The sequence below is a fragment of the Oncorhynchus mykiss genome, chromosome 27 (genome assembly GCF_013265735.2).
Source record: "Oncorhynchus mykiss isolate Arlee chromosome 27, USDA_OmykA_1.1, whole genome shotgun sequence".
Taxonomy (NCBI): Eukaryota; Metazoa; Chordata; class Actinopteri; order Salmoniformes; family Salmonidae; genus Oncorhynchus; species Oncorhynchus mykiss.
Window position 1 is genome coordinate 868,946 of NC_048591.1, and position 26,316 is coordinate 895,261.

The 26,316-nt window shown below is 44.5% G+C and overlaps 1 protein-coding gene across 4 annotated transcripts in view; it reads right to left on the bottom strand.

The window, feature by feature from the left end:
- col4a4 (collagen, type IV, alpha 4) overlaps nt 1-26,316 on the bottom strand; it is a 159,474-nt gene that overhangs the window by 7,448 nt on the left and 125,710 nt on the right. For all 4 annotated transcript variants that reach the window (XM_021587194.2, XM_021587193.2, XM_021587197.2 and 1 more), the window contains 13 exons: nt 25,698-25,761; nt 25,460-25,534; nt 24,616-24,723; nt 24,287-24,394; nt 24,101-24,172; nt 23,827-23,955; nt 23,179-23,286; nt 10,418-10,573; nt 4,606-4,713; nt 4,185-4,322; nt 3,487-3,603; nt 1,226-1,414; nt 821-1,104 (listed from right to left, as the gene is read on the bottom strand). In XM_021587194.2, coding sequence (XP_021442869.2) covers nt 821-1,104; nt 1,226-1,414; nt 3,487-3,603; nt 4,185-4,322; nt 4,606-4,713; nt 10,418-10,573; nt 23,179-23,286; nt 23,827-23,955; nt 24,101-24,172; nt 24,287-24,394; nt 24,616-24,723; nt 25,460-25,534; nt 25,698-25,761 — 1,656 coding nt within the window. The remainder of the gene's footprint in view (nt 1-820; nt 1,105-1,225; nt 1,415-3,486; nt 3,604-4,184; nt 4,323-4,605; nt 4,714-10,417; nt 10,574-23,178; nt 23,287-23,826; nt 23,956-24,100; nt 24,173-24,286; nt 24,395-24,615; nt 24,724-25,459; nt 25,535-25,697; nt 25,762-26,316) is intronic.

Genomic DNA, 26,316 nt, shown 5'->3' on the forward strand with positions numbered 1-26,316 from the left:
AAACCATGACTAAAAGACACCAAAAAGAAGAGACTTGCTTGGGCCAAGAAACAGGACAAACGGACATTAGACCGGTGGAAATCTGTCCTTTGTCCAAATGTGACATTTTTGGTTCCAAACTCTGTGTCTTTGTGAGACGCAGAGTAAGTGAAAGGATGATCTCCGCCTGTGTGGTTCCCACTGTGAAGCATGGAGGAGGAAGTGTGATGGTGCAGGGGTGCTTTGCTGGTGACAGTGTCTGATTTATTTAGAATTTAAGGCACACTTAACCAGCATGGCTATCACAGGATTCTGCAGCAATACGCCCTCCCATCTGGTTTGCACTTAGTGGGACTATCATTTGTTTTTCAACAGAACAATGATCCAACACACTTCCAGGCTGTGTAAGGGCTATTTGACCAAGAAGGAGAGTGATGGAATGCTGCACCAGATGACCTGGTCTCCACAATCACCCGACTTCAACCCAATTGAGATGGTTTGGGATGAGTTGGACCGCACAGTGAAGGAAAAGCAGCGAACAAGTGCTCAGCATACGTGGGAACTCCTTCAAGACTGTTGGAAAAGCATTCCAGGTGTAGCTGGTTGAAGGCAAAGGGTGGCTACTCTGAAGAATATATTCTGATTTGTTTAACACTTTTTTGGTTACTATATGATTCCATGTGTTATTTCATAGTTTTAATGTCTTCCCTATTATTCTACAATGTAGAAAATAGTCAAAATAAAGAAAAACCCTTGAATGAGTAGGTGTGTCCAAACTTTTGACTGGTACTGTACACACAGACATGCAAAGACACATGCAGACACACATAAAATCACTCACCATGAGGAAGGAGTATCCTACCCAAAGACTCCTCCAGTTGGGGGGACAGAAGGGATTGCTGTTGTCCTGGCTGTGAACTGCCACAGCAGGGGAGGGGGCCTCACACACCACACAGCGGCTGATGTGTTGTTGGATGTCCTGGTCTGCCACGGGCATCATGGGCACTGACGCTGTGGTGGACAACCAGTAGGACTTGTCATTGCGGCTGGCGTAGTCACACGTGCCCATGTTGCAAAAGGAGAACGGCATGGTGCTGAAGAGACGCATACATGACCCAGCCTGACCTAGTAGTAGGAAAATACATGCTAGGTTACTGGTTATAATCATTCAAACACACACACACACACCCACCCACACAGGTGTACAGATGAGCACACACACAAACAGTATTGTAGACCAACATACCGAGGTCCTGTGTGTGGGCTTTCTCTTGGCCCTCCAGGTACAGCAAACTGTAGCCAGTCCACAGTTGTGTCATGTCTGCTGGACAGGAAGGGAGCATGTCTGATTGGCTGTGCATCACCAACAGGAAGCCAGAGTTAAAGGTGGTGGTGGGGCCTGGGCTGCCGGCATCTCCCAAAGGACCTGGGGCGCCTACGATGACAGACAGTCAGAGACAAAGAGAAACAATATATTTAGCTACTCTTGAAGGGAGCATAATAGTAAATACTTTTTTAGAAAAATGTGATTCAATCGATCAATTAAATTAATTTACAAACAATGAAATAAAACAGCCGTAATCCACGTTAACCGACAAATGCATAGTTTATCATTGCTTTTGTTTAGGTGGTATCAGAGGTGTAACTGCTGTCAAATCGGTGAGTAGAGCTTTTGTGGCCATGGTCCCACCCGCATTAAAAGTTCAGAACGAGAAAGTGTAGGCTATATACAAATAATTACACTCAAATTGAAAATCAAACAAAATAATAAGGATTTATATCAGCAAAAACTAGGTGTAGATTACATTACACATTCCAGTGTTCGAATGGGATTTCTACTAATGCGACTTGGTGCATCCAATGGCAATGACCACGATAGGTACTGTATAACGCAGGGAGGCGCTTATGGATTTGACAGTTGAATCAATCAGATCAGTGGCAACCCAAGTAGCTGAAAAAAAACATAGCTTTTCCTTGCTTTTGTTTAAGTAGTGCCGGAGGTGTAACTGCTGTCAAATCACAGGCATTGCCATTGTATGCAGAGTCGCATTAGTAGAAATCCAAAGCAACTAGGCAGCAGTGGAGCGGGTCGAGAGCTTCAAGTTCCTTGGACCCAAGGAAAAAAGGTATAAATCTATATTTTTTAAACCTAAGCTAGTCTTGCCTGCTTCAAGAACAGCTAGCTAACTAACCAATAAAATACAGTGGGTGGTCTGCCCGGTTGTCACGTCCTGGTCAGGGCGTGAGTTGGGGTGGGCATTCTATGTTTTTGTTCTAGGTTTTGTATTTCTATGTTTGGCCTGGTATGGTTCCCAATCAGAGGCAGCTGTCGATCGTTGTCTCTGATTGAGAACCATACTTAGTGGGAAAACAGGCTACCTATGTTTTGTGGGTAGTTGTTTTCTGTGTCTACCATACAGAACTGTTTCGTGTCGTTCACTCGCTTTGTTGTTTTTGGTCATTTAGTGTTCTGTTTATTTTATTAAACATCATGAACACTTATCACGCTGCACCTTGGTCCTCACCTTCTTCCACCAACGGCGATCGTTACACCGGTTCTAACTAGGGTATTTAGACAAAGTTTTCCTAAGGGTAATGTATGCCCGAGGCCGACTTGGCTTGGTAAACCCTTTTCCCACCAACAAACAAACAGCCATACACCACAGCAGTACAAACTCACATGATAACGGACAATGTGAGATGTAGGCGCAAAAACAGAAGAGAGATAGCTCAAGAGACAACTGATTGGGTTTATTTTAAACCAAGGGAAAGGGGATGTGATTGGGTAAGGGAAAAAGAGCAGGTGTGTCTTCAGTTTGGCGACTGATGACTGTCACCTGTGACTAGTGCAGAAGGAGAGAAAACAAATACACACAGGATACCTATATCCGTAACAGTGACAATGACCACAAGAGCAGCCGCTCATCGATTTGACAGAGCTAACACAGTTACACCGCCTAAACAAAATGAAATGAAAAGCTATGTCGGCTAACCTGCGGGTTACCTGAGTGGTGCAGCGGTCTAAGGCACTGCATCTCAGTGCTTGAAGCATCACTACAGACACCCTGGTTCGAATCCAGGCTATATCACAACCGGCCGTAATTGGGACTCCCGTAAGGGCGACGTAAAAAAAAAAAGAAAATGCAGATCTGATTGAATACTGGCCTTATATTTTGGGTTCTGATGGGGTACGACAGTTGAACTAAGCTCATGAGGAATTTATAAGTTATATTTGGGTATTTATCAGCGCTCTCCAACCCTGTTCCATGAACAACTACCATTCTGTAGGTTTTCACTCCAACCACAAAACCTAGTATAGATTAATAATTTTAAAAAATGGATGTACCAATTGCAGATTGCCACTTTAAGGTCAAAACAGGGTCTGAGTCTAAAATGACATGAAGATGATGTCATTTAGGACAGGGGGAGGGTTGATGTTTAGTTGGACACATGAGCAGTGTGGGTGTGTGAAGTGTCCATCCACACGCCATAGTTCATTTGACTCACCCTGTGGTCCCAATGCCCCCCTCTCCCCCTGTACCCCACTGTCCCCTGGGGCCCCGTCTGCTCCTGGGGGGCCCTCGGGCCCCGGGAATCCTGGTGAACCCAACTGGCCACTTCTCCCTGCAACAGCAGACATATACAGTTTCAAGTAGAGTCTTATCTTTAAGTTGTATTCACTCTATGAATGCTATATGTAAGCAATAAGGCACGAGGGGGTGTGGTATATGGCTAATATACCACGGCTAAGGGCTGTTCTTACGCACGACCCAACGCAGAGTGCCTGGATACAGCCCTTAGCCGTGGTATATTGGCCACAAACACCCGAGGTGCCTTATTGCTATTATAAACTGGTTACCAACGTAATTAGAGCAATACAAATAAATGTTTTGTTATACCTGTGGTATACGGTCGGATATACCACGGCTGTCAGCCAATTAGCATTCAGGGGTCGAATTACTCAGTTTATAATATACAACAAATAACTAATCCTCTTATTGAAAATTCTACTTTCACAAAGACCTCAAGTGGTCTGTCTGAGAAACTACAACCACCCTCTCTGAATGATAGTTATTGTATTTATAAATGCAATTTAGGAGAAAACAAAATAACAAACATTTTCATTGTAGGAGGACACAGAGCACTATACACAGGAAGATATCAAGAGATTTCAGGAGCTTCCGTTGACCCACATCAGGCCCTACCTTTCTGTCCCTCAAAACCGTTGGATCCCGGTCCGCCAGTGAAGCCAGGAAGGCCTGGTTGACCGGGTGCACCTACGGGTCCAGGAGGAGGTGGGATTATCAATGGAGTGATCACATTCCCCTTTTCTCCTTTTGGACCTGTGGATGAAATAACAAATGTCCAGAGAGACAGAGAGAGGAGGGTATGTGGGTTAAGCTGCTGTGTCAATAGAAATACAATTACAAGAAGGGAGAAAGCCTCCCAGATCAAGGCAAAAGGAATGTCCTTACTAGTAATTATATTTGTACGACTGTTTCAATGACATCGTCCCTACTGATGCTGGATCTACTGCTTTATAATTATTTTCATTCTGCATCAATCTGTATCACTCATGATTAATGTTAATTATGCTGGTGATGGTCACTTTCATGAGGAGCTGACCTTCATCTCCTTGCAGTCCCTCGGTTCCTTTGGGTCCTGGGAGCCCACATGTTCCTGTGGAACCGGGGTGTCCTGGGACCCCCATCATCCCCGAAGCTCCTCTCTCACCTGGGCGACAACAGCAGGTTTGGGGTCAATTTGAATTGAGGTCAGACAATTCAGTAAGTAAAGTGAAATTCCAATTCAATGAATGCCATCCCTTTAAATACAGTGTACCTTGAATTAGAATTTTCTCAGACTCATAATACAGGTATATTGAGAGAACGTGTTCAGAATATTAGGGATCAATGTCAGAAAGCCATAAAAATATATGCATATTGTATATTTTTCAGCACTAATTGGTAGATTACCTACCTATTTCCCACTGAACACAACTCGTCATTTCAACGTGGAGAATTGGGTAATATTTGGTTGAGACGATAATCAATGAGATTACAAACCTATATTCTTCCTCTCAAAAAGACAGCCAATAGTTCCAATGTGTTATCACTATGCTTTCAACCATCGAAAAGCAACACCAAATTCCAATGGAAAAACAATGTCTGATTATAGGATTAGTTGTCACCCAAATGTCTATCACTGCACTTTTAACCATTTTAAAGCATAGCAAAGTTCAAATGGGAATACAAAGTCAGATATTTTGTTTAGCTATTTTATACAACAGATTCATGTTATCACTGTGCTTAATCTAACAGCAAAACCAAATGACCTAGATTGCAGTTTTTTTATTTTTTGTATTTTTTATTTCACCTTTATTTAACCAGGTAGGCAAGTTGAGAACAAGTTCTCATTTACAACTGCGACCTGGCCAAGATAAAGCAAAGCAGTTCGACACATTCAACGACACAGAGTTACACATGGAGTAAAACAAACATACAGTCAATAATACAGTATAAACAAGTCTATATACGATGTGAGCAAATGAGGTGAGATAAGGGAGGTAAAGGCAAAAAGGCCATGGTGGCAAAGTAAATACAATATAGCAAGTAAAACACTGGAATGGTAGATTTGCAATGGGAGAAAGTGCAAAGTAGAGATAGAAATAATGGGGTGCAAAGGAGCAAAATAAATAAATAAATACAGTAGGGGGAGAGGTAGTTGTTTGGGTTAAATGATAGATGGGCTATGTACAGGTGCAGTAACCTGTGAGCTGCTCTGACAGCTGGTGCTTAAAGCTAGTGAGGGATATAAGTGTTTCCAGTTTCAGAGATTTTTGTAGCAGCGATCGGTTGAAGAGCATGATTTTAGTTTTACTTGTATTTAAGAGGAATTGGAAGCCACGGAAGGAGAGTTGTATGGCATTGAAGCTCGTCTGGAGGGTTGTTAACATAGTGTCCAAAGAAGGTCCAGAAGTATACAGAATGGTGTTGTCTGCGTAGAGGTGGCTCAGAGAATCACCAGCAGCAAGAGTGACATCATTGATGTATACAGAGAAGAGCGTCGGTCCAAGAATTGAAACTGTGGCACACCTATAGAGACTGCCAGAGACCCGGACAACAGGCCCTCCGATTTGACACACTGAACTCTGTCTGAGAAGTAGTTGGTGAACCAGGCGAGGCAGTCATTTGAAAAACCAAGGCTGTTGAGTCTGTCGATAAGAATGTGGTGATTGACAGAGTCGAAAGCCTTGGCCAGGTCGATGAATACAGCTGCACAGTATTGTCTCTTATCGATGGCGGTTACGATATCGTTTAGGACCTTGAGTGTGGCTGAGGTGCACACGTGACCAGCTCGGAAACCAAATTGCATAGCGGAGAAGGTACGGTGGGATTCAAAATGGTCGGTGATCTGTTTGTTAACTTGGCTTTCAAAGACCTTAGAAAGACAGGGTAGGATAGATATAGGTCTGTAGCAGTTTGGGTCTAGAGTGTCTCCCCCTTTGAAGAGGGGGATGACCGCGGCAGCTTTCCAAACTTCGGGGATCTCAGACGATATGAAAGAGAGGTTGAACAGGCTAGTAATAGGGGTTGCAACAATTGCGGTGGATCATTTTAGAAAGAGAGGGTCCAGATTGTCTAGCTCGGCTGATTTGTAGGGGTCCAGATTTTGCCGCTCTTTCAGAACATCGGCTATCTGGATTTGGGTGAAGGAGAAATGGGGAAGGCTTGGGCAAGTTGCTGAGGGGGGTGCAGGGCTGTTGACTGGGGTAGGTGTAGCCAGGTGGAAAGCATGGCTAGCTGTTGAAAAATGCTTATTGAAATTCTCAATTATCGTGGATTTATTGGTGTTTCCTAGCTAGTGTTTCCTAACCTCAGTGCAGTGGGCAGCTGGGAGGAGGTGCTCTTATTCACCATGGACTTTACAGTGTCCCAGAACTTTTTGTAGTTTGTGCTAGAGGATGCAAATTTCTGTTTGAAAAAGCTAGCCTTTGCTTTCCTAACTGTCTGTGTATATTGGTTCCTAACTTCCCTGAAAAGTTGCATATCGCGAGGGCTATTCAATGCTAACGCAGTACGCCACAGGATGTTTTTGTGCTGTTCTGGACCAAGGGCTATATCTTTTTTTTAAATTTGAATGGCGCATGCTTTTTTTAAGATGGTAAGCCTTCTTAAGACAGGAATCAGATATGGCTAGAACATCCGGGTAGGCAGAGTGTGCTAAAGCAGTGAATAAAACAAATTTAGGGAGGAGGCTTCTAATGTTAACATGCATGAAACCAAGACTTTTACAGTTACAGAAGTCAACAAATGAGAGCGCCTGGGGAATGGAAGTGGAGCTAAACACTGCAGGGCCTGGATTAACCTCTACATCACCAGAGGAACAGAGGAGTAGGATAAGGGTACGGCTAAAGGCTATAAGAACTGGTTGTCTAGTGCGTTCGGAACAGAGAGTAAAAGGAGCAGGTTTCTGGGCACGGAAGAATAGATTCAAGGCATAATGTACAGACAAGGGTATGGTAGGATGTGAATACAGCGGAGGTAAACCTAGGCATTGAGTGACGACGAGATGTATTGTCTCTAGAGACACCATTTAAACCAGGTGAGGTCACCGCATGTGTGGGAGGTGGAACAAAAGGGTTAGCTAAGGCATATTGAGCAGGGCTGGAAGCTCTACAGTGAAATAAGACAATAAACACTAACCAAAACAGCAATGGACAAGGCATATTGACATTATGGAGAGGCATACGTTGCCGTGTGATCATGGGGTCTAGTGAGTAGCTAGGCGGGCTGGAGACACGGCAATTCAGCCGGGGCTAGCAAGCTAGCAGGATGGCCTAAGGGGGACATCGCAACGGAAGAGTCAGTTGTAGCCCCCTCGGGCGGTTACGTTGGCAGACCAGTCGTGATGGATCGGCAGGGCTCCGTGTAGTAAAAGGGTCCAGGCCAATCGGCAAAATAGGTATTGTAGCCCAAGAAAATTGGCTGATGGACCTCTTCAGCGACCAGTCCGATATGCTCTAGACAGCTAGCGGGCCGCGGCCAGCAGGCTAGCAGATGGGCAATCAGGGGACGTAAAAACAACGGGGGTGGCCATCCTGATAGTTGTCATATTTAGTTGTTCGATCCATTAAATATTAGAAGTGGACAAAAGTTTACAATAAGGGTTGAACAATAGTCCTATAAATCTACCTCACTGATCATGGAACTGTAATGACAATGATCTAGTCGTAGTAAACCGTGCGCCAGGCTCCGGGTTTAAACTGAATTCCATGATGATTTAAGTAGGCAACAAAAACAATGTAGGTTACAAATGGAAAGAAACTAACACAGAAGCTGTAATACATTCGGTGCAACTGCGCACAGCTTTCCATAGTCTACAGAAGTCTATTTAGCTTGCGTCTCCAAATTCCATCCCCACAAACTATGAGGCCATACAATTAAATTAATGATCTGAATAATGGCACAGCTATTTATAGCCTAGGCTACGTCACTATGGGTGGAAAAGGGGCCGAATACCTGCCATGTTGATTTTCTGCCCTATGACTGATTTTACATTTAGTCTCCAGTGATCATAAGGATAAAGAATCCAAAGCAATTGCTACGCTTTCTCAATATTTGTATTTATCATCCGCTTCTCCAAACATATTAAGCCTACTCATTTACCTATAATAGCTCTTATTAATGTATAAATTAGGTGGCCTGGCAGACATCTCAGATTGGATGTCGGCCCACCACCTCAAACTCAACCTCAACAAAACAGAGCTGCTCTTCCTCTTAAGAAAGGCCTGCTCCAAGACCTCTCCATCACGGTTGACAACTCCATGGTGTCCCCCTCCCGGAGTGCAAAGAACCTTGGAGTGACCCTGGACAAATACCCTGTCGTTCTCTGCAAACATCAAAGCAGTGACTAGCTCCTGCAGGTTCATGCTCTACAACATCCATAGAGCATGACCTTTCGTCACACTGGAAGCAGCTCAGGTCCTAATCCAGGCACTTATCATTTCCCGTCTAGACTACTGCAACTCTGTTGGCTGGGCCATCAAACCCCTGCAATTTATCCAGAATGCCGCAGTCTGCCTGGTGTTCAACCTTCCTAAGTTCTCCCATGTCACCCGGCTCCTCCACTGGCTTCCATTCGAAGTTCACATAATCTTCAAGACCCTGGTGCTTGCCGACAGAGCAGCATGGGGAACTGCACCTCCTTATCGTCAGGCTATACTCAAAACCCACATCCCTACCCAAGCACTCCGTACCCCGACATCTCTTCTCTTGGCCTCTTAGCTCATGCTCAGCCCAGTCAAAGCTCTTCTCTGTCCTGGCACCCCAAATGTGAAACAAGCTTCCCCCTAAAGTCAGGATAGCGGAGTCCCTGCCCAATTAGTGCATTCAGCTATTTCAGTCACACCTGTTGCCGACAAGTGTATAAAATCGAGCTCATAACCATGCAATCTTCATAGCGTGTAGAACATAACAATTGTCTGTCCTTCGTTGCAACACTCACTACAGAGTTCCAAACTGCCTCTGGAAGCAAAGTCAGCACAAGAACTGATCGTCGGGAGCTACATGAAATGGATTTCCATGGCCGAGCAGCCGCACACAAGCCTAAGATCATCATGCTCAATGCCAAGCGTCGGCTGGAGTGGTGTAAACCTCGCCGCCATTGGACTCTGGAGCAGTGGAAACGCGTTCTCTGGAGTGATGAATCACGGTTCACCATCTGGCAGTCCGACGGACTAATCTGGGTTTGGCAGATGCCAGGAGAACGCTACCTGGTTTGTCGAGATCGGTAGGGAAGAACTTGACTGGCCCGCACAGAGCCTTGACATCAACCCCATCGAACACCTTTGAGATAAATTGGAACGCCTACTGTGAGCAGGCCTAATCGCCCAACATCAGGGCCCGACCTCATTAATGCTCTTGTGGCTGAATGGATGCAACTCCCTGCAGCAATGTTCCAACATCTAGTGGGAAGCCTTCCCAGAAGAGTGGAGGCTGTGATAGCAGCAAAGGGGGGGACCAACTCCATATTAATCCCCATGATTTTGGAATTAGATGTTTGACAAGCAGGTGTCCACATACGCACGTATTGTACATTTCTGTGATCTCCACCCCAAACATGTACCTGGTCGGCACTGGCACATGCTTAAGTGGATCTTCCACTTAGATCAATGCGTTATCAAACAATAAAAGCATTGGAGTATCTGAGAGGGCGGACTCTACGCTACTTTGCTATGTTACCAAGGGTAGCATCTGGCTGTATGAGGAGGCCTTTATTTTACAGTCCAGGTCATGTTTGTTAGAGCACACAACAAAAAGTTACTAAACGTTTCGCAACAGAACGACAAAATGAGCGTCCAGCTAATCCCTCCCAGTTTCAATACACTTTCCTCCATTTAGTGCCTTACGAACACAACCCAGGTCTGTCCTGTTACCTTTAGGCCCAGGTAACCCTGCAATGCCAGGCAGCCCGGGGGGGCCTGAAGTCCCCTTGTCCCCTTTGAGCCCTGGTAAGCCGGGCACACCGTTGTCCCCCTCTTCACTGGTCATGGGCAGAGCAGGGCCGGAGCAGCCAATGTCACCTGGTGAACCTGAAACATCACCACACACACAACTAAAGTGTTAATTGTGACTGTGTTTGTAACCATTTTTTTTTGCAGCAACATAAAATACTAATAAAAAAATAAATGTTCTTCTCACAATGACACTTGTGAACAAACTAAACATTTGGTTTAAATTGATGGGAGCTTCAAATACTGAACCTTGCAATTGCAAGGTTGCAATCTTAGAATTTTACTCTCACATTGTGTGTCATTGCAAAATAAAAATGTTGCTATATTAGTAGTCTGCTATATTTAAGCAATAAGGCCCAAGGTCTTATATGGCCCATTACCAAGGCTAAGGGCTGTTCTTAGGCACTAAGCGAAGCCGTGGTATATTAGCCATATACCACAAACTCCTGAAGTGCTTTATTGCTTTTAATAACCGGTTGCCAACATATAAAAACATTTGATTGACATATTTATCAAAAACGTTATTTTTTAAACAATATATCTTTCTTTTTCCCAATGCAGTTAAGCCAAAACCACGGCTCGTTATTCAGAAGGGTGTTCTACAACCCTTTGAGTGCTCTCCAAGTCTCCAAGATCGGAAGTGAATATCACAAAGCACGAAATTACAGATCACTGATCATTAGCGTTTGCCCTTGTATTTCAACATTGAAAAATATAATAACAATGTTGTGGACCAAGCTAGCCATTAACGTCCCTTAACGCTCAAAGACAGATTCAATGGCTGTAGCATAGCGTATTAGACTGAATGATTACCTAATATATATTTGAGAAAGGATGAATGATAAGCATATGATTTTACCTGATAATAGACTACTAATGATAATATAACAACTTAAACTACCAAGCTGGTAACGTTAAGTAGCATAGGTTAACTAAGCTGACCCTCAATTGAGGGAATTCAGAGTTCTGAGACATTTTTACAACTCTGAAAATAAATACATGGGCAAATGTTCCCAACCATGATAATAATAGGCCTGCATTACGGTTGGCAGCTAATTGTTAAATTACACTTTCCATCCTTACATTGGAAGGTCACTGTCTCTGCACTGATCACCTGTGAGTGAGACAAAGCTAGCTAGCCAATGGGAGCATTGTAGAACACCCCTCTGAATAACGGGGCGTGGTTTTGGCTTAACTGCGTTTGGAAAAAGAAAGACGTATACAATACCAGTACGTCAAACTCTGCAGCTGGACTGACAGCAAACGTACCGCATGTCTGTTTTAACCGTTTTCAATTTACATTTATTTGGATATATCGATAATTATGTTATGATGTTGATGCATGATTTCGCCTGGCTCAGTCGTCAGGACAAGGTTTACTCTCTATGGTACTGGGGAGATAACATTTCTAAAATTGCAACATTGTTGCCGAGGTCGCAGTGGTTGACAGCAAGGTTCATATAAACACCCACTGTTGTAAACCAAATATTAATCCCAAATCACACCGCAGTTAAAATGTATTTTATTTTTCGCACGTGAACCAGAGTGCTCACCCTGGAAATAGAATGCAGTGTAGCAATGCATGAATCCAACAACATTCTATATACAGTTGTCGGAAGTCGGAAGTTTACATACACCTTAGCCAAATACATTTAAACTCAGTTTCTCGCAACTCATGACATTTAATCCTTGTAAAAAATCCCTGTCTTTGGTCAGTTAGGATCACCACTTTCCTTTAAGAATGTGAAATGTCAGAATAATAGTAGAGAGAATGATTTATTTCAGATTTGATTTATTTCAGCACATTCCCAGTGGGTCATAAATGTATTTACACTCAACTAGTATTTGGTAGCATTGCCTTTAAATTGTTTAACTTGGGTCAAACATTTAGGGTAGCCTTCCAAAAGCTTCCCACAATAAGTTCCCCCTGACAGAGCTGGTGTAACTGAGTCAGGTTTGTAGGCCTCCTTGCTCGTGCACGCTTTTACAGTTCAGCTCACATATTTTCTATAGGATTGAGGTCAGGGCATTGTGATGGCCACTCCAATACCTCGACTTTGTTGTCCTTAAGCCATTTTGCCACAACTTTGGAAGTATGCTTGGGGTCATTGTCCATTTGGAAGACCCATTTGCAAACAAGCTTTAAACTTCCTGACTGATGTCTTGAGATGTTGCTTCAATATATCCAGATAATTTTACTCCCTCATAATGCCATCTATTTTGTGAAGTGCAGCAGTCCCTCCTGCAGCGAAGCACCCCCACAACATAATGCTGCCACCCCCTGTACTTCACGTTTGGGATGGTGTTCTTCAGCTTGCAAGCCTCCCCCTTCTTCCTCCAAACATAACGATAGTCATTATGGCCAAACAGTTCTATTTTTGTTTCATCAGACCAGTGGACATTTCTAAAAACGTACGATCTTTGTCCCCATGTGCAGTTGCAAATCATAGTCTGGCTTTTTTTATGGCGGTTTTGGAGCAGTGGCTTCTTCCTTGCTGAGCGGCTTTTCAGGTTATGTTGATTTAGGACTCGTTTTACTGTGGATATAGATACTTTTGTACCTGTTTCCTCCAGCATCTTCACAAGGTCCTTTGCTGTTGTTCTGGGATTGATTTGCACTTTTCGCACCATAGTACGTTCATCTCTAGGAAACAGAGGGTGTCTCCTTCCTGAGCGGTATGACGGCTGTGTGGTCCCATGGTGTTTAAACTTGCCTACTGTTGTGTGTACAGATGAATGTGGTATCTTCAGGCATTTGGAAATTGCTCCCAAGGATGAACCAGACTTGTGGAGGCATACATTTGTTTTTTATGCGGTCTTGGCTGACTTCTTTTGATTTACCTACGATGTCAAGCAAAGAGGCACTGAGTTTGAAGGTAGGCCTTGAAATACATCCACAGGTACAGCTCCAATTGACTGAAATGATGTCAATTAGCCTATCAGAAGCTTCTAAAGACCTGATTTACTTTTCTGGAATTTTCCAACCTGTTTAAAAGCACAGTCAACTTAGCGTATGTAAACTTCTGACCCACTGGAATTGTGATACAGTGAATTATAAGTCAACTAATCTGTCTGTAAACAATTGTTGGAAAAATTACTTGGTGTCATGCACAAAGTAGATGTCCTAACCGACTTGCCAAACTATACTTTGTTAACAAGAAAATTGTGGAGTGGTTGAAAAACTAGTTTTAATGATTCCAACCTAAGTGTATGTAAACTTCCAACATGTGCATGCTTAGTCAATGCCGGTTAAAATGAATCAAATCTGTTCTAGAGATTGAGTGGGTCATTTGTATTAGACAATTTTTATGATCTTCCCTACTTTATAAGTAGGCTAGAATTGTAGTTAACAAATGTATTGGGCTGTAATGTCAAATGTCTATTTACCCTCCCCCCCAAAAATATACTGCATTTTTGTTTTTTGAGCTTCTAGTCATGAAATCTATTCAGCCTACTCAATCACTTTTTATAGCTGCAGTTCACAGGCCTCCTGCGCCGTACACGGCATTCCTCACTGAATTCCTATCAGACCTTGTAGTCGTGGTAGATAATATTCACATTTTTGGTGACTAACATTCACATGGAAAAGTCCACAGACCCACTCCAAAAGGCTTTTGGAGCCATCATCGACTCAGCGGGTTCTGGACTCTGGACCTACTCACTGCCACAGTCACACTCTGGACCTAGTTTTGTCCCGTGGAATACATTTATTTTTTTCCTCATAATCCTGGACTATCGGACGACCATTTTATTACATTTGCAATCGCAACAAATAATCTGCTAAAATCCTAACCAAGTATCATCAAAAGCTGTGCTATAAATGCTAGGACATCCCAAAGATTCCTAGATGTGTCATGTACTGTCATGTTGTCTTGTCTCTGTCCTTTCCCTTCACCCTGTCTCCCTCTGCTGGTCGTGTTAGGTTACCTTTTCTCCCCCGCTTTCCCCCAGCTGTCCCTTGTCTCCTCTAACTACCCATTCACCCCGTTCCCCACCTGTTCCCTTTTTTCCCTCTGATTAGGTCCCTATATCTCTCTCTGTTTCTGCTCCTGTCCTTGTCGGATTCTTGTTTGTTTGTGTCATTCATGCCTGAACCAGACTGTCGTCATGTTTGCTGTAACCTTGTCCTGTCCTGTCGGAATCTGCCGGTCCATCTGAGCCTACCTATGTTTGGTAATTAAAGAAGCTCTGTTTAAGTTGATTCGCTTTTGGGTCCTCATTCACGCACCGTAACAGAAGAATCCGACCAAGAATGGACCCAGCGACTTCGGATCCTCTCCACTCAGCCGTCGAGATCCAGGGAGCGATGCTAGGCAGACACAAGCAGGAATTGTCTGCTGCTCGACATGCCGTTGAGACCCTGGCCACCCAAGTCTCCAACCTCACAGAACAGGTTCACCATCTCCGCCTCGATCCACCGGCCACTTCCAGGGCTTTCGAATCTCCGGAGCCCAGAATCAATAACCCGCCGTGTTACTCTGGGGAGCCCACTGAATGCCGCTCGTTCCTCACCCAGTGTGATATTGTGTTTTCTCTCCAGCCCAACACTTACTCCAGGAGCACTGCTCGTGTCGCCTACGTCATATCTCTCCTTATTGGACGGGCTCGTGAGTGGGGCACGGCAATCTGGGAGGCAAGGGCTGAGTGTACTAACCAGTATCAAGACTTTAAGGAGGAGATGATACGGGTTTTTGATCGATCTGTTTTTGGGGAGGAGGCTTCCAGGGCCCTGTCTTCCCTATGTCAAGGCAATCGATCCATAACAGACTACTCTATTGAGTTTCGCACTCTTGCTGTCTCCAGTGGCTGGAACGAGCCGGCCTTGCTCGCTCGTCTTCTGGAGGGTTTCCGCGCAGAGGTAAAGGATGAGATTCTCTCCCGGGAGGTTCCTTCCAGCGTGGATTCCTTGATTGGCCCGTCCCTAAGTCACGCGTCGAGCTGCAGCGCTTTCTCGGCTTCGCGAACTTCTATCGTCGTTTCATCCGTAATTTCGGTCAGGTGGCAGCTCCTCTCACAGCCCTTACTTCTGTCAAGACGTGCTTTAAGTGGTCCGTTTCCGCCCAGGGAGCTTTTGATCTCCTCAAGAATCGTTTTACATCCGCTCCTATCCTTGTTACACCTGACGTCTCTAGACAGTTCGTTGTCGAGGTTGACGCGTCAGAGGTGGGAGTGGGAGCCATCCTTTCTCAGCGCTCCCTCTCTGACGACAAGGTCCACCCATGCGCGTATTTTTCTCATCGCCTGTCGCCGTCGGAACGTAACTATGATGTGGGTAACCGCGAACTGCTCGCCATCCGGTTAGCCCTAGGCGAATGGCGACAGTGGTTGGAGGGGGCGACCGTTCCTTTTGTCGTTTGGACTGACCATAGGAACCTTGAGTACATCCGTTCTGCCAAACGACTTAATGCGCGTCAGGCGCGTTGGGCGCTGTTTTTCGCTCGTTTCGAGTTCGTGATTTCTTATCGTCCGGGCTCTAAGAACACCAAGCCTGATGCTTTGTCTCGTCTCTTCAGTTCTTCAGTAGCCTCCACTGACCCCGAGGGGATTCTCCCTGAGGGGCGTGTTGTCGGGTTGACTGTCTGGGGAATTGAGAGGCAGGTAAAGCAAGCACTCACTCAAACTCCGTCGCCGCGCGCTTGTCCTAGGAACCTTCTTTTCGTTCCCGTTCCTACTCGTCTGGCCGTTCTTCAGTGGGCTCACTCTGCCAAGTTAGCCGGCCACCCTGGCGTTCGGGGTACGCTTGCTTCCATTCGCCAGCGTTTCTGGTGGCCCACCCGGGAGCATGACACGCGTCGTTTCGTGGCTGCTTGTTCGGTCTGCGCGCAGACTAAGTCCGGTAACTCTCCTCCTGCCGGCCGTCTCAGGCCGCTTCCTATTCCCTCTCGACCGTGGTCTCACATCGCCTTAGATTTTGTCACCGGACTGCCTTCGTCAGCGGGGAAGACTGTTATTCTTACGGTTGTCGATAGGTTCTCTAAGGCGGCTCATTTCATTCCCCTTGCTAAGCTTCCTTCTGCTAAAGAGACGGCACAAATCATCATCGAGAATGTTTTCAGAATTCATGGCCTTCCGTCAGACGTCGTTTCGGACAGAGGTCCGCAATTCACGTCTCAATTTTGGAGGGAGTTTTGCCGTTTGATTGGGGCTTCCGTCAGTCTCTCTTCCGGCTTTCACCCCCAGTCTAACGGTCAAGCAGAACGGGCCAATCAGACTATTGGTCGCATCTTACGCAGTCTTTCTTTTCGCAACCCTGCGTCTTGGTCAGAACAGCTCCCCTGGGCAGAATACGCCCAAAACTCGCTTCCTTCGTCTGCGACCGGGCTATCTCCTTTTCAGAGTAGCCTCGGGTACCAGCCTCCGTTGTTCTCATCTCAGTTCGCCGAGTCCAGCGTCCCCTCCGCTCAGGCTTTTGTCCAACGTTGCGAGCGCACCTGGAAGAGGGTCAGGTCTGCACTTTGCCGTTATAGGGCGCAGACTGTGAGAGCTGCTAATAAGCGTAGAACTAAGAGCCCTAGATATTGTCGCGGTCAGAGAGTTTGGCTCTCCACTCAGAACCTTCCCCTTAAGACGGCTTCTCGCAAGTTGACCCCGCGGTTCATTGGTCCATTCCGTATCTCTCAGGTCATTAATCCTGTCGCAGTGCGACTTCTTCTTCCGCGATATCTTCGTCGCGTCCACCCGGTCTTCCATGTCTCCTGTGTTAAGCCCGTTCTTCGCGCCCCCGCTCGTCTTCCCCCCCCCCCCCCCCCATCCTTGTCGAGGGCGCACCTATCTACAGGGTCCGTAAAATCTTGGACATGCGTCCTCGGGGCCGTGGTCATCAGTACCTAGTTGACTGGGAGGGGTACGGTCCTGAGGAGAGGAGTTGGGTTCCCTCTCGGGACGTGCTGGACCGTGCGCTGATTGATGATTTCCTCCGTTGCCGCCAGGTTTCCTCCTCGAGTGCGCCAGGAGGCGCTCGGTGAGTGGGGGGGTACTGTCATGTACTGTCATGTTGTCTTGTCTCTGTCCTTTCCCTTCACCCTGTCTCCCTCTGCTGGTCGTGTTAGGTTACCTTTTCTCCCCCGCTTTCCCCCAGCTGTCCCTTGTCTCCTCTAACTACCCATTCACCCCGTTCCCCACCTGTTCCCTTTTTTCCCTCTGATTAGGTCCCTATATCTCTCTCTGTTTCTGCTCCTGTCCTTGTCGGATTCTTGTTTGTTTGTGTCATTCATGCCTGAACCAGACTGTCGTCATGTTTGCTGTAACCTTGTCCTGTCCTGTCGGAATCTGCCGGTCCATCTGAGCCTACCTATGTTTGGTAATTAAAGAAGCTCTGTTTAAGTTGATTCGCTTTTGGGTCCTCATTCACGCACCGTAACAAGATGCCCTTCCAGACTCCATCCACCTACCCAAAGACATCAGAATACAAAAATCGGTTAACCACCTAAATGAGGAACTAAAATGTAACCTTGCGTAATACCCTAGATGCAGTTGCACCCCTAAAAACAAAAAACATTTGTCAAAAGAAACTAGCCCCCTGGAATACAGAAAATACCCGAGCCCTGAAGCAAGCTTCCAGAAAATTGGAAAGGAAATGGCGCTCCACCAAACTGGAAGTCTTCCGACTAGCTTGGAAAGAGAGTACCGTAAAAAAATGGCAGAGCCCCCACTGCTGCTCGATCATCCTATTTTTCCAACTGAGGAGAATAAATAAAATCCCAAATGTATTTTTGATACTGTCACAAAGCTAACTAAAAAGCAGCATTCCCCAAGAGAGGATGGCTTTCACTTCAGCAGTGATAAATTCATGAACTTCTTCGGCGAAAAGATCAAGATTAGAAAGCAAATGACGGACTCCTCTTTCTCCAAAGCTCAGTTGTCCTGAGTCTGCACAACACTGCCAGGACCCAGGGAGACATTCAAGTGTTTTATTCCTATATCTCAAAACATTTTTGAAAATAGTAATGGTCTCTAAACCTTCAAGATGCATACTGGACCCTATTCCAATTCAACTACTGAAAGAGCTGCTTCCTGTGCTTGGCCCTCCTATGTTGAGCATAATAAACATCTTCCTATCCACCGGATTAAAACTCACTAAAAGTGGCAGTAATAAAGCCTCTTGAAAAAGCCAAACCTTGAACAAGAAAATATAAAAAAAACTTTTCGGCTTATATCGAATCTCCCATTCCTCTCAATTTGTTTTGAAAAATTGGTTGCACAGTCTGGTTTGAGACCCCATCATAGCACTGAGACTGCACTCATGAAGGTGGTAAATTACTTTTTAATGGTGTCAGACCAAGGCTCTGCATCTGTCCTCGAGACCAATCGATCACCACATTCTTTTGGAGAGTTTGGAAACCCAAATTGGTCTACACGGACAAGTTCTGGCCTGGTTTAGATCTTATCTGTCGGAAAGATATCGGTTTGTCTCTGTGAATGGTTTGTCCTCTGACAAATCAACTGTACATTTCGGTGTTCCTCAAGGTTCCATTTCAGGACCACTAATGTTTTCACTGTATATTTTACCTCTTGGTGATGTAATTTGGAAACATAATATTAACTTTCACTGCTCTGCTGGTGATACCAAGCTGTACATTTCGATGAAACATGGTGAAGCACCAAAATTGCCCTCCCTGGAAGCCTGTGTTTCTGACATAAGGAAGTGGATGGCTGCACACTTTTAACTTTGAAACTCGTACAAAACAGAGATGCTAGTTCTAGGTCCCGAGAAACAAAGAGATCTCCTGTTGGATCTGGCAATTAATCTTGTTACGCTCGTCGATGGAAGGATCGGACCAAGGTGCAGCATGGTAGGCGTACATCTTACTTTATTCAATGAACACCGAAAAAAAAAAAAATACAAACGAAACGTAAAGTTTAGTAGGGCTACACAGCACAGTACCAAAAAAAGATCCCACAAACTACAGGTGGGAAAAAGCTGCCCAAGTACGATCCCCAATCAGAGACAACGATAGACAGCTGCCTCTGATTGGGACCCATACCCAGGCCAACAAAGAAATAGAAAACATAGATTTCCCACCCTAGTCACACTCTGACCCGAGATAATAGATAGATAGGATTAGGGGTGGGGAAATAGATAATTAAAATGATCTCTAAAGTCAGGGCGTGACAAATCTTGATGGTTGTACAGTCGTCACAAATAAAACTGAAGGACATCGGCGATACTCTGGACCCCAATCTCTCTTTTGACGAACATATAAAGACTATTTCAAGGACAGCTTTTTTCCATCTACGTAACATTGCAAAAATCTGAAACTTTCTGTCCAAAAATGTATAAAAGTGAATTCATGCTTTTGTTACTTCTAGATTAAACTACTGTAATGCTCTACTTTCTGGCTACCTGGATAAAGCACAAAATAAACTTCAGTTAGTGCTAATCATGGCTGCTAGAATTTTGACTAGAATCCAGAAATGTGATCCTATTACTCCAGTGCTAGCTTCTACACTGGCTTCCTCTTAAGGCGAGGGCTGATTTCAAGGTTTTACTGTTAACCTACAAAGTATTACATGACTTGCTCCTACCCATTTCTCTGATTTGGTCCCGCCGTACATACCTACACGTACGCTACGGTCACAAGACGCAGGCCTCCTTATTGTTCCTAGAATTTCTAAGCAAACAGCTGAAGGCAGGGCTTTCTCCTATATTTTTATAGTAATTTAAGAACAAATTATTATTTACAATGACGGCCTATTGTGCACCACCCTATGGGACTCCCAATCACGGCCGGTTGTAATACAGCCTGGAATCGAACCAGGGTATCTGTAGTGAAGCCTCAAGCACTGAGTCCGCTGCACCACTCGGGAGCCTATATAGCTCAATTTTTATGGAGTGGTCTGCCTATCCATGTGAGAGACGCAGACTCGATCTCGACCTTTAAGTCTTTATTGAAGACTCATTTCTTCAGAAGGTCCTAACTAAAATGTACTCCTGAGGTGCTGACCTGTTGCACCCTCTACAACCACTGCGATTATTATTATTTGACCTTGCTGGTCATCTATGAACGTTTGAACATCTTGGCCATGTACTGTTGTAATCTCAAACCGGCACAGTCAGAAGTGGACTGGCCACCCCTCAGAGCCTGATTCCTCTCTAGGCTTCTTCCTAGGTTTCTGCCTTTCTAGGGACTTTTTCCTAGCCACCGTGCTTCTACATCTGCATCGCTTGCTGTTTGGGGTTTTAGGCTGTGTTTCTGTATAGCACTTTGTGACATTGGCTGATGTAAAAAGGGCTTTATAAATACATTTGATTGATTTGATTGAAATAGGCTATGCATTTGAAAACAAGAGTCGACCTGTGTTGATTTGGATCATATGCATATACAGAGCCTTCAGAAAGTATTCATACCCCTTGACTTATTCCACATTTTGTTGTGTTATAGCCTGAATTCAAAATGGATGAAATTGTTGTTTTTTATGTGTTTTAATTTGTTTAAAAGCTGAAACAGACACATGTCAATTAAGGCAGCCCCCCCGCACCTCTCTGATTGGGTTAAATGCGGAAGAGACATTTCGGTTGAACGCATTCAGTTGTGCAACTGATTAGGTACCGCCTTTCCTTTCCAAGATGACTCAAAGCTGTAAGGTGCTTCTACAAAGTATTGACTCAGGGGTGTGAATACATGTAAATGAGATATTTCAATACATTTGCAAACATTTCAAAAAATATGTTTTCACTTTGTCATTAAGTGGTATCATGCTGTAACAACAAAATGTGGAATGAGTATGAGAGGTATGAATACTTTCTGAGGAGTGAGCTAAGCTACTCCAATTTCTAGAGATAATATAACTGTTTATTATTGTTTTTCATGACAATTACGCTGGCATATGCTAGGCTGTCTATGTGAATTAACACTTGCTACTCTCGTACATACATTTCTCACCGTTGATGGACATCGCTGTGGGATTTCAGCTTTAGGCTAGAAGCAAGGAAAAATAATATGTGAATAAAAGCCTTATTGCTTTTCTTTTGGAATTTCCTGTGGTATATCAAGAACAGCTTAGCGATACTTCAAAAATAACAATCATATCCGTGGTGTGATATACACACGACTGGAATGCTGTTTCAGTCAATCAGCATCCAGAATCAAAAGTACCCTCTTTAAAAAAAAGTATTATAACCCGGGTAATTTGCATAAAACAGCATTCCAGACCTTTGTATATGAGACTATATACCACAGGTGTGACACAAAAATACCTGTTTACTGCTCTGAAGTATCACTACACTGGTCTTGATATACCACAGCAAAGGACAAGAGAAAAGCAATAAGGTGTTTATTATTATACTAAACAAAAATATGAATGCATGATGCCACAAGTTCAAAGGTTTTACTGAGTTACAGTTCACAGAAGGAAATCAGTCAATTTAAATAAATTCATTAGGCCCTAATTTATGGATTTCACATGACTGGGCAATGGGAACAGCCATGGGTGGGCTTGGGAAGGCGTAGGCCCACCCACTTGGGAGTTAGGCCCACCCACCGAGGAGTAAGGCCCAGCCAATCAGAATGAGTTTTTCAGCACAAAAGGGCTTTATTACAGAGAAAAATACCCCCTCAGTATATTTCCCCTTGCTTCTAGCCTAGCATTAAGGTTTGCAACAACAGGGGTTTGTACAAACCTTGCTGTCTGCCTCTCCGACCTCCACAAACATTTTGCAAATGTAATTTACACATTATGTCGAGGTCGTAGAGGCCGATAGCAAGGTTTGTACAAACCCCTGTTGCAATTATGCTAACGCATTAGTTTGCCTGGCTGGCTCAGGACAGCTGCTGTCTCATCAGGACACCATTCACTCTCTATGTGGGAGATCACATGAATTATAATGGATAAAGTATATCCAAATAAATGTCAATAGAAAACAGCTAAAACTAATGTAAATGCAACTTATTTTCTTTAATTTCTGCAGCCGAATTTGATTTGATTTTGTTCTGTCGATAGCTAGCTGGCAAGATTATTTGATTTCATAGCAAGGATGGACATAGAATTAGCAGCTAGATTTTTTTCCCCAGATTATTTCCTCTAGTGAAAGGATGAAATACTATAAATTGAATTGAACTCATCTTTGTGTTGTGCCTAAGAACAGCCCTTAGCCATGGTATATTGGCCATATACCACACCCCGTCGGGCCTTATTCCTATGGGCACAAAAAGGCACCAGAGTGAAGTTTCCCCTAGGTACAGATCTAGGATCAGCTTCCCCACCCCTAATCCTAAACTTAAAACATTGGTGGGGAAAATGTAAAACTGACCGAAGATCAGCGCCGAGGGGCAACTTCACCTAGCCTGGCTGACATGACTCACGTGGTACACCGCCGAGGGAGAGCTGTGACACACTGGTCTGGACAGGAGTCCATTGTAAATGCAGTATTCGCGCAGAAATGGGCTGTGCTTTGATTAATTCTCTCAAAAGTTGAGACCTCACGTTGTTTGGATTTGAAAATCCAACAGTTGTATTGGAAGTGGGCTGCACTCGGGGCTGTGTGTGGTTGTCCATGTGGGTGTTTGAGTGAGAACGACACAGAGGAGAACCAATCAGTAAAAAAGCACAGCCCCCTTCATTATCAACGCATCGTGCCGACAACATCAAAAGAGTCTTTCCAGACTCTGTAGTCAGCAGGAGTTAACTTCACCCTACTCCCATACAGACTGGTCATTAAAGGCGTCGACAACTGTGATTCTGACCTGGTGGTCCGTCGCGTCCAGGGAAGCCTGACTCCCCACAGTGGCCGGGCATGGACTCCTTACAGTCCATGCCTGGTAGACCGGAGGCACCTGTGTCTCCTGGGCTTCCTATAAAGAGAGGACATTCCTGGTCACAGCATTTTACTGAACCCTACTCCTTTTTGAAAAGCACAACTTACAGTATATAACGAGTACAGTACACTAATATCATGTGTAATGTAACAGCAAGACCTGTCATTATGCACTGCTTGTATGTCAACTGCTCCATGGGAGGGTTTTAATTCAAGCTTTCTGAGACACTGTTTTTGCATTAAAAGTTAATGGGCCTCATTCGTAAGATTTGCCTCGTTTTAGACCAAATGTCTAAAACAAAGGCACGAGTTCCCAAAATGTGATGAAAAAACATTTGTCAAATATCTATAAACATTATAGTCATGTAAATATCACATGAGCATGTTTCATTTATAAATCATGCATTTTCATGCAACATATAAATAAATAAGTCCTAAATCACAACATTACTGTGGATTTCCACGTATGCACAATGTACGAGCAAAGTTGCACGTAAGAAAAAACATTTAAATGTGGCCAGTGGTTTGATACAGTGTCCATATCTCTGGGGTTGGTATCACTGAGGTTATACAGTACCCGTTAGTCCAGACTGGCCCTTGGGGCCCAGAGGTCCTGGCTGAGAGGGCCCTTGAGGCCCTTGACACCCTCTGGAACCCTTCTCTCCTTTATAACCTGGAGCACCGGAGGGACCGGGCACACCTGGGCCTGGGAAACACATTCACACAAACAAAATGTCTGACTCTCCATGACTCACCTCCCCAACATTCACAAATGTTATATTGAGAACTATATATTTTCCAGAATTTCAGAGAGATTATCTTGATATTGCTGCATTGTGCATTTTACTAACCTCTGGCCCCAACCTCTCCCTTCACACCCTTTAGTCCGTCCAGTCCATGCAAACCCAGTGGTCCAGGTGGACCTGGGGGGCGAAATAAGTAAATGAAAGTATGTCAATGCTAGAATCTTATATTGATAGAAACATTTGATGTAAAATAATCTCCTTAGTTTCTAGTCTGGTTGAGCATGTCCCCACCTTTGAGTCCAAGTGGTCCTTGGTCTCCCTTGGGCCCAGTTTGTCCAGAGGTCCCTGGGAGACCATCAGCCCCAGGTTTACCACTCAGGCCTGGGGGTCCGATCACACCTTCCCAGCATAGAGAGGAGAGAGGGGTAAGGAGGAGAGCAGAGTATGAGCTAGGAGCTCAAACCAATCAAGGCACTGGTGAGATCATCAACAACACTAACAAACAAAAGTGAGCAAAGCCCACAAACCCTACAATGTTGGGTGTTAAGAGTTCGTTGGTGTTAATTAAGCATTGTTTTGGGTAGTGTGCAATTAAGCGTCTTGAAGGTTAAAGTCCTCACCAGCAGGCCCTGGAGGTCCGATGGATCCTTGAGGACCAGTTAACCCTTTAGGTCCTGGAGCTCCTGAAACTCCTGGTTCACCTACATCACCTTGGTCACCCGGTGCGGCTGAGGGAGGGAGAGGGGGCAAGTTTTACTGTACAGGTTGTTCACAGACATCATACACCGTCACTAGCGCATCTATAGCTTCCCTATTTCCCCTAGCTTGATCAGGGCACACATCTGCTATTGTGTGGTAAGTTGATAACAGGCCTGCACTCAAATAGTATTTTTCTTTAAAAAAAGTTTGAGCATTTGATTTGAGTTAGCCTGAATTTACCAGATTAGAGGGTTAGCAATTTTGGGACTTTTCCATTAGTTCCATAGTGCGAAACAAGTTAAAGCAATCACAGCCAAAGTATTTGAAAGATACTATTTTAACTCAGTTCTTTACACATCTTCCGTGCGGTAGTTATATTGATAACGCCACTTGGAGGAGGGACGTGGACAATTACCTTCAAGTATCATCATTGGTGAAGAGCCCGTGTTGGAGTTATCAGCTGTCTCCAGGAGATGGTTACTGGTTACTAAGACCCATCTGATCTATTGTGGCAAACCCCTTAATAGCTTCAAGGGATGCCCCTTGCTCTTTTTGTCTGCATGCCTTTATCACAGCCATAGATTTGTAGCTAGTGGTGGCAAAAGTTATCAGAAGTTTGTAGTGACTGTTAAGAGAACTGAACCATGGTTTACAGTTTCTCCTGGCCCATAGACTATTTTCATGGTGAGGAACCAATTAACATTAAGTTGTAAAATCCGGAACTTCTCTTTTAAATGTGTGCTGTATCATCTCCTATCCTCTTACCAAATGCTCCAGTGTTCCCTGTAGCTCCTCTATCACCAGCCGGTCCAGGGATGCCAATGGAGTCGCCCCGTTCACCTGTAAACCAATCAACTCTCAGATCTCATCACCGCGAAGCATAATGACCTCTGCCTAACAAATCAGTCATAGTCCCTGCAGCTTTTCCCTGGTGATATGCACAACATCACAATGAGAAGAGAAAATACTGTAGAAGTTGTGACTATATGTCTATTGGAAGTACCTTTAAGACCACTGTACCCTGGGAAGCCAGGTGTGCCAGGAGATCCAGTACACCCAGATTCACCCTAATGAGACACCAATAAAAACAGTGTTTAGTATTTGGCATGTATTTGACCCATGTCTATAATCAGACCAAGTACAGTGCCTTGCGAAAGTATTCGGCCCCCTTGAACTTTGCGACCTTTTGCCACATTTCAGGCTTCAAACATAAAGATATAAAACTGTATTTTTTTGTGAAGAATCAACAACAAGTGGGACACAATCATGAAGTGGAACGACATTTATTGGATATTTCAAACTTTTTTAACAAATCAAAAACTGAAAAATTGGGCGTGCAAAATTATTCAGCCCCTTTACTTTCAGTTTACTTAACTAGGCAAGTCAGTTAAGAACAAATTCTTATTTTCAATGACGGTGGACAGTGCCTGTTCAGGGGCAGAACGACAGATTTGTACCTTGTCAGCTCGGGATTTGAACTTGCTACCTTTCGGTTACTAGTCCAACACTCTAACCACTAGGCTACCCTGCCGCCCCAATGTTGACCTATATGACTAATGATGATCAATACAATCCACCTGTGTGTAATCAAGTCTCCGTGTAAATGCACCTGCACTGTCATA